Here is an 8,721-nt window from a genome sequence, read left to right as displayed (position 1 = left end):
TAGTGCCACACCAGGACTCTCAGTGACTGATGGCTGCTATATTAGGCAATGTAATTTCATATTGTAGACAATGATTGCAGAAATTTCAAAGGAGTTTAAAATACGGATGAAACTACTAAGAGGTCAAATATTTTTGTCTAGTAAGGAAACTTCTGGACAGAGCTGGAGATGGCTGGTCCATTATTTTGATTAAATTTTCTTTTTCCCAACTCTACTGATCGTTTCTTTGTATTAACATATTTTTCCCTCCTCTGGAACATTATATTATTGTAATTTTGGTTTATAGTCTTCTGTTTATTTATATGTTTGGAGTCCTGTACCCGGTTAATGTTGCTGCAAAGTCGGTTTGAACTGCAAGGTTGCCGGTTTAAGCTCACCTATTGCTCCTCGGAAACCCTATACAGGGTCGCTATGGGTTGGAACCAACTCAATGGCACTTAACAAAATTTGTATGTTTGGACTCCTCGTATGGCTCTGCAGGTTAATGTACTGGACTGCTAGGTCCATTTGAACTGCAAGGTCATTGGTTCAAGCTCACCAGCCATTCCTGGAAACCCTATACAGGGTCACTATGGATTGGAACACTTAACAACATTTATATGTTATTAAGGAAACTTATAATCATAATGGATGACTCTCACCATTTCTTAAGTCAAACATTCTCAGGAAAAACTTATCTCTGTCATGTTCTGTATATACCAGCAGAAACTATATTAACTAATATTATTAATTACTTGAAGATCATTCTGTTAACATGTATTGAGCACACAGTAGTGGTAAGTGTTGGTTGTGTCCTGTCGAGTAAGTTCCAACTCGGTGACTATATATGGTTCCCACGGCTGTAAATCTTTGAGAGAGCTGAAAGCCTCATCTTTCTCTTGTGGAGTACTTTTGAACTACTCACCTTGCGGTTAGCAGTCCAATTTGTAGCCCAATAGGATAAATATAATTAGGATTGTGTCCCTGTTGCCTACAGTTTATAGTCTACAATCTAACAGAAAAGGAGCTTACTTTACAAGTCACTATTCAAATATCTTTTTAAATGTGTGTATTTCTTCATGAAATAATCATGCTTAATAAAGAATATATGGAGTTGGAGAGAGTTTTAAATAAAAAAATTACAGGATTATGGAAAATTAGAAAGCAAATTTATAAAGAAGGAAGTCATTCGTAATCCTATACTACCCAGAGAGAATCACTATTAACAGTTTGGCATATTTTTTTCCAATCTTTTATCTGTGCATATATTTTATGATCATACTGTACATACAATTTTGTATACTGAAATTTTGTTTACCATTGCATTGCAAACATTTTTCCTTGTCATTAAAATGTTTTGAAGGCATAATGACTACATGAAATTAGATCCTATGCTTGTGAAATAATTTTCTTTAAATTCCCTACTTGAACATTTGTTCATATTTTTTCACTCTTTATTCATAAACATTTACTTATTTTTATATTATTTCTTTAGAACCGATTATAAGAAATAGAAGCTTTTTATATCTATCACTAAAGAACAGAAAGGTTTTTCTGGTTCATGTCCTTTTATTTTCTCCTATTTTATTTCTCCAATTTAAAAAATTCATATATATGTGAATTTTATTGCCCAGCTGCTAATAACCAGCCACTCCAAGAGAGAAAGAGAGGTCGCTCCCACAAAGATTCACAACCTTGGGACCCTTTCAGGGTAGTTTCCAAGACTCAATCCTATAGGGTAACTATGAGTTGGAATTGGCAGTGGGGTTATATACAGTTTTACATTCTACTTCTTTGGACTAACAAAGGTTCTTTTTTTTTTTCATAGTATCACAGACTATATTTGTTAAGTGCCATTGAGTTGGTTTTGACTCATAGTGATCCTGTATAGGGTTTTCAAGGAGTGTCTGGTGGGTTTGAACTGCTGACTTGTGGTTCACGGTCCAGTGCTTATCTGACAACGGCACACCAGGAGTTCCACAGACTATATATAAACCTTTTAATTGTTATTAAGTGCCATCGAGTGGGTTCTGACATAGTGACCCTGTATAGGGTTTTAAAGGAGCGGCTGGTAGATTTGAACTGCCAACCTTGCGGTTCAACCCAACCTTGCAGTCCTACTTATCCTACAACCACACACCAGGACTGGATGTAAACATAGTTTATTTCAACAGTTATCTAATGTTGGGATTTAGTTTACAATTTTCAGAATTATACATAATAAAATTTTTGTGTATTAAAGCAGACTTTACAGAAGTTATGATTTAAGTATTGAAATCTAGCTTTGAAATTTGCTGCTCACTTCTAAATTAGTTCCATGCCTTGGGGAAGTTACTTTACTTCTTTAAGCATATTCTCACCCCCCTACACACTCCCACACCCCACCCCCACCCCACCCCACCCCACCCAAAGGATATAGTTTGGAAAATATGTACTTCATGGAGTTTTTGATGAATTTTCAATGAGATATTAAAGAGTCTAGCATGGTGTCTATTACAAAATCAAGTTCACAATAGGACTCAAAACCATTTCCCTTAGTTGGCCTGATTACTTGAAATTAGGTACCAATAAAATATCCTAGTCTTGATTAGGGAAGATCATTCGTCTGAAAGACCTTTCTTACAGCGAAATCACAATCATTTAGAGCTTGTCTGAGGTGCTCAGCTTAAGCTTCCCCTTTTGCTGAAGTTGATGGCTGTCCTGAAAATATTATCAGAGACTGTGAGTCCTCTATAAGTTCCTAAGAATAACAAGAATAAGTTGTGCTGAGGGAAGGGGCAGGATATAGTGAGAAATTTGATTTCTTTTTTAGGTATACTAATAGGGATTTCGTTTTGTTTCAGTCCCTATGCCTCTACCAGGCACAACCCCGTTGGGGTAGTTTCATACTTTCTGGTTGGTCTCTTTCACAGACTTTCAACCAGTTTGATCTGCTACAAAAATTCTTCTTGCAAACTTAGTACCGCCGTTTCTACCTATTTAAAATGTGATAATCCTGCCTTCCGGAGTTACATCTAATTGCTGTCTCTGAGTGCAGTGAGATGGTGGGAACCTACAGTGGAAAACTTCCTCTGGGGTCTGAAGGAGGGTTTGGGGGCCGGCAAAGCACTGGAGATAAAGGTGGCATTTAGATTCCCCAATTAATGCACTCTTCTGCCAACAGACATTTATTGGACACATTATGTGTGAGGAATAATTCCAAACTGGGATACAATTATAAATAGAATCCAGCCCCTCATCTCTAGGGAATCACAACCTAGTTAGAAAGTGCGGCATAAAATTAAGCAGAGTGCAGGTTGACCCGCTTGTCACCATAGAGGAGATGATGGCTTCATAAGAGAAATGAGTTTTTAGGGTCTGGTTAGTACTGCTTTTATAGGGGCACCCACTGAAAAAAAAAATGGGCGTGGAAACATTCGCTAAGTAGCCAGACCCTGCGTGTTTCTTAGGCCAGGTTAAGAAGTTGAGATTTAATGAGGCCAGCAAATGGGAGCCAGGTTGGTCTGGTAGCTGTGAGGATTAGAGGCTTGACCGTGACAGTTGAGAAACCCGTTAGGGGGCTATAGTAAACCGTCCAGACAAGAGAAGAGAAACAGGCTAACAGTGGAGGGCTTGGAACAAGGATCTATGCTGGAGGTAGAACGGACAGGACTCATGAGTGAGGATTCCTTCCCACTTTCTGGTTCAGGAAACTTAACGGATAGTGATGCCAATAACCTCCATAAGGAAAGTAAGTTCCCTTATGGAGTGCTCTATTCAGAACTCTCCATTCCCAGCAACATTCCATCTACTGGTATTTTCCTGGGCAGACCAGTTTCCAAAACCGCCACTGTCTCTTCAGCCTCTGCCTTCCAAACGGTCACAAGCTGGCATCCAGTAGAACAAAGATGGCGGCCCTTGAGGAGTAGGTCATGTGACCTCGGGTTTTCCCTGCTTAAGCTGGGCAGTCCATTTGGGGGCAAAGTTCACGTTCCGCATACTGGGTGGCAGCCTTTCGAATATTGTGAGCCAATCAACATCTGAGACTGGAGCACTGCGGTGAGGCAATGGGAGGATTGGTCCAGTTCACATCGCCTACACGGGCCAATCACGGAGCGTCAGTACTTCGTAGGCCCGCCCATAGGCGGGGGAGAGAATGGAATGTCGTCACAACGTGGCAGTATTGTTACCTAAAGGCTTGAGGGGAGGTGGGACGTATTTTGATTGACAGACAGTTTTCCCCTATTGGGATTTGAAAAATTGGCGAAATATCCCGCCTTAGAGGTGGGGTCTTATTTGATTGCTAAGTAATATTCCCCAATGGACTACTAGTTCATGGTGACGGGCAGGCAGCTTAACTAATGAGTCCTCGCCGTGGCCGGCGCAGCTCTCCAATCGTCGGGCGGCGGGCCCCAGTCTGAGCGGCGATGGCGGCGGCGGCGGCGGCGGCAGCAGCAGCGGGGGCTGCGGGCGGTCGGGGCTCCGGGCCGGGGCGGCGGCGCCATCTTGTGCCCGGGGCCGGTGGGGAGGCCGGGGAGGGGGCCCCGGGGGGCGCAGGGGACTACGGGAACGGCCTGGAGCCTGGGGAACTGGAGCCTGGGGAGCTGCTGCTGGAGCCGGAGCCCGAGCCTGAAGAGGAGCCGCCCCGGCCCCGCGCCCCCCCGGGAGCTCCGGGCCCTGGGCCTGGCTCGGGAGCCCCTGGTAGCCAGGAGGAGGAGGAGGAGCCGGGACTGGTCGAGGGTGACCCGGGGGACGGCGCCATTGAAGACCCGGTGAGGAAAGGAGGGCCAGATAGCGCTCCGACGGGGTCATGGGAGGCCCAGAGCTCGGGCGAGCGGAGGCAGGCGGGGGGTTGGGGTGGGCGGGGAGTAACGTGGCTGGGGACGGGCCGGGTACCAAACCTGGATAGTCTGAAGAGCCCCGGCCGGGTTGTTTGGGGTGTCATGGGTGCCTAGCGTTGCTCTCGGTTAGGTAGTTTGCTTTTCTTTTCTTCACGATCTCCATGTGGGGTGAAGGAAACAACTGGAGTCGCACGCGTATCCAGAGCAGAGCACGGCTGCCTTTGGATCCTCTTAATCTCTTCTCCATTCCTCTCCCCACTCATTGTAGGAGCTGGAAGCAATCAAAGCTCGAGTCAGGGAGATGGAGGAAGAAGCTGAAAAGCTAAAGGAACTGCAGAACGAGGTAGAGAAGCAGATGAATATGAGTCCACCTCCAGGCAATGGTGAGTAACTGGCTGTTGTTGCACGCGGACCCCGGGTCCTCGCATTGGCAAAGTGGCAAGGTTGCGGGGAGTGAGGAGACGATGCGATTAAGATGCCCGGGACCTTGGAGCTGCTATTTGAGCAATTACTGGGTGAATAACGCGGTCATAGTCTATTTTGTGTTCTTCTGACCTTTGTGAGACAGAACCTATGGTTTGGTAATGGTAGTCTGGTACCCACCTTCCTTTGTCCCTGTTAAGAATGTGTTGTTCTTTGTTCTGAGTCGACCTCTCCTTTTCTTTGAGGTTGTCTGCTAGCATTTGACCTTCAAATCTAAGTTTTCTAATTTTAGTTAGAGACCCTTTAATTAATACGAGTCTTAAGAGAGGGTACCCAGCCTCAGAGAGTTTTCCCTTTGTTATTCAGAAACATGAGTCTTATCTACTTAATTTTGTTTCTTTTTCAAGATATTCGAATCGAAGCTATTCAGTAGACTTGATGTAGGGGCTAGGGCTTCCTATGATTTTTTTTTAAGATTGTTGTATTTTATTCCTTAACTTGTCAAATACTTTGTGAGTACCTAATATGTATTCTATGCTACGTGCTTAGGAGAAAAGATGCATTTTCTTAATTGTTTTTTCTTCAAAGCTGGCCCAGTGATTATGTCCATTGAGGAAAAGATGGAGGCTGATGCCCGTTCTATCTATGTTGGCAATGTATGTACTGGGGCCCTGTTTGGGGGTTGGGGAGAAGTTCTTATGTTTTACTAGAAGTCTTTTGAAAGGGTTATATCCAAGATGGGTAGTGGGTCTCTGATAAGGGGAGCTGAGCAGGTGGAGGGGTTGGGTGGAGATAAAAGGTAATAGACTGATCAGCAGAGGCTCTGGGGTTGGAAGGAAACGAATTAGTTCCTTAGATGTGTCTTTGTATACAGTGGCCTGACCCAAATGTGAGGCAGGGAACCTGTTGAGATGGGAGTTGGAGTCTATAAACTCTCTCCCCCAATCAGGTGGACTACGGTGCTACAGCAGAAGAGCTGGAAGCACACTTTCATGGCTGTGGTTCAGTCAATCGTGTTACCATACTCTGTGACAAATTCAGTGGCCATCCCAAAGGGTAAGTAGGAAGTAAGTTCATCACTTTTAGAATATTGTTTTTAGTATGTATCAGGGGTTGTACATAAATCCCATTAAAGGCCAGACATAAAGGTTAACAAGAACAAAGTGGGCCACGAGTAAGTTACAATCTGAAGGAAATTCAGGCCCCCTGAGTACCACCCTAATTTATGGTTTTCTAAGAGTAGCTGGAGATTTGACAAATAATTACAAATTCAAACACATTACACCCAAACAAATCATGTCATCAAATTGAATTTGACCTATGAGCTGTTTGCAACCTCAAAGAGGGAAAGTGACCATTATTCTTTTTTAGGTTTGCATATATAGAATTCTCAGACAAGGAATCAGTGAGGACCTCCTTGGCCTTAGATGAGTCTCTTTTTAGAGGAAGACAAATCAAGGTAAACCACGTGCTCATTGCTGTTGTGGTTGTATGTAAACTACAGATTGCTCTAAGGCTTTTTGTTGTATGATGGGGCTTTGGAAGTTTGTAGAAAAACGAATGAAAAGGTAATGAAATTTTTCCACAAACTTTTTGAACCCCCCTGTATATCCCTCATACCCAGGTGATTCCAAAACGAACCAACAGACCAGGCATCAGCACAACAGATCGGGGTTTCCCGCGAGCACGCTACCGTGCACGGACCACCAACTACAACAGTTCCCGTTCTCGATTCTACAGTGGTTTCAACAGCAGGCCCCGGGGTCGCGTCTACAGGTCAGGATAGATGGGCTGCTCCTCTCCCCGCCTCCCGTGAGCCCAGTACACTACTTTCCCTCTTGGTTTGAGGCAACTTCCTCCCCTCCCCTTCCCTTTGGTCTCCTGCCTGTGCAGGTTGAGGAAGGTAGTTGGAGGGCCACACCGAGAGGAGACCAGTCTCTTCATCTTTTCTGGAGCAGAAATTGGTTGATAAGGGCTGAACCTCTCCATTCTGTTCTGAGAGATGCTACCTCCCCAAGCCTTTTTTTTTTTCCTCCTCCTTGGGAGTGAGTGGCAGTGAGTGTTTACATGGAAGACCAGAAAGAACAGGGTGACCTCAGCAGCAAAAACACTGCTTGGGACATTTGCTACTTTTCTCAGAGTTGGAGAGTTTGAATTTCCCTTGGATGCTAGTTGATCCTCCCCACAGTTATGTGGGAGGATACTGAGATATTTGCTTTTCACTGAGCTAATCTTTTGTAAGATTAACTTTCTCCCTGCCCTGGGCATGCCCTGTGTTACAGCTTTACTCTAGTTTCTTTATATTTAAATAGACATATTAGGCGTATATAGCTCCAAAAATCACTCATCTGCTTTCAGGAGTTAGGGAGGATCTATCTGTACCTGAGGGCCTAGGGTTCAAGAGCTGTGAAGAGCTAATAACTGGATAAACAGTGGGTACTCTTTTTCTCTGGTAACATAGTGGTTACAAATCGGGCTGCAAACCTTAAGGTCAGCAGTTCAAAACTACCAGCTGTTCTGCGGGAGAAAGATGAGGCCTTCTGCTCCCATAAAGATTTACAGCTTTGGAAACCCTGTACAGGGTCGTTATGAGTCGGAACCAACTCCACGACACATAACAACAACTCTTTCTTATCCTATATGGTGTGTTGCTGTAGGATTAGCACTGGACTGCAAACCATAAGATTGACAGTTCAAACCCACCAGCTGCTCCTCAGAAACCCACTACAGAGTTGCTCTGAGTTGGAACTTAACACCTAACAGCAAAAAATATCTATCTCGTGGGGGAGCGTGATGGCTCCAATGAGAACCACAAAGTCTGCAGTTCAAGCCCACCAGCCACTTCAAGGGAGAAAGATGAGGCTTTGTATTCCAGCAAAGATTTAAAACCTTAGAGTCTATGGCACTGAATAACAACATCTTGTATGGAGTCCTGGTGTGGCACTGTAAGATAAGCTTGGACTGCTAACCACAAGGTTGGCAGTTCAAACCTGCCAGCTGCTCCTTAGAAACGCTCTGCCAGGGTCGTTTTGAGTCAGAACTGACTCAACGACACTTACCAGCAACAACATACCTCATGAGAGTCCTGGTGTGGTGCTGTTGGATAAGCATTGGAGTACTAACTACAAGGTTGGCGGTTCAAACTCACCAGCTATGCCTTAAACCCTATACAAAGCATTACTATGAGTTGGAACAGACTCAACATATTTCAGTGAGCCACTGTAGCAAAGTATTCTTTTGCTAGTTCTATACTACCCCACCCCATTTTTTAGGTGTATCTGTTTTGGAGAATATAGGGTTAGTTAGGACACTTAAAAATATCTTTCCCCCTTCCCTTCACAGTAACTGGGGCAAGGGCCCATGGGGAGGGGCTTGGCTTGTACAGAAATAAATACACTGTGATCATGTTACATGTTAACACCTAACTCTCCTTCTTTCTTCTAGGGGCCGGGCTAGAGCGACATCATGGTATTCCCCTTACTAAAAAAAAAAAAGTGTG

General features: G+C 44.2%; 1 protein-coding gene across 1 annotated transcript; it reads left to right on the top strand.

Moving 5' to 3' along the window:
• The first annotated feature begins 3,541 nt into the window (after window positions 1-3,541).
• Window positions 3,542-8,711, top strand: PABPN1 (poly(A) binding protein, nuclear 1). The gene is made up of 7 exons (XM_006835434.1): window positions 3,542-4,730; window positions 5,068-5,182; window positions 5,811-5,878; window positions 6,172-6,278; window positions 6,594-6,681; window positions 6,847-6,998; window positions 8,667-8,711. The coding sequence occupies exons 1-7, from the start codon at window positions 4,386-4,388 to the stop codon at window positions 8,704-8,706; spliced, it is 915 nt and encodes a 304-aa protein (XP_006835497.1). The 5' UTR covers window positions 3,542-4,385; the 3' UTR covers window positions 8,707-8,711.
• Window positions 8,712-8,721: the final 10 nt, after the last annotated feature.

This window comes from Chrysochloris asiatica, unplaced genomic scaffold, assembly GCF_000296735.1.
Source record: "Chrysochloris asiatica unplaced genomic scaffold, ChrAsi1.0 scaffold00017, whole genome shotgun sequence".
Classification (NCBI taxonomy): domain Eukaryota; kingdom Metazoa; phylum Chordata; class Mammalia; order Afrosoricida; family Chrysochloridae; genus Chrysochloris; species Chrysochloris asiatica.
Note: the sequence above shows the minus strand (reverse complement) of the source record. Positions and strands in the feature narration are given on the sequence as shown.

Bases quoted from the DNA above. Each gene is read 5' to 3' on its own strand.
- PABPN1 (XM_006835434.1), top strand. From the start codon at position 4,386: ATGGCGGCGGCGGCGGCGGCGGCAGCAGCAGCGGGGGCTGCGGGCGGT. The intron at 6,279-6,593 runs GTAAGTAGGAAG...ATTCTTTTTTAG, and splicing joins TTCAGTGGCCATCCCAAAGG to GTTTGCATATATAGAATTCT. The intron at 6,999-8,666 runs GTCAGGATAGAT...TCTTTCTTCTAG, and splicing joins CCCCGGGGTCGCGTCTACAG to GGGCCGGGCTAGAGCGACAT.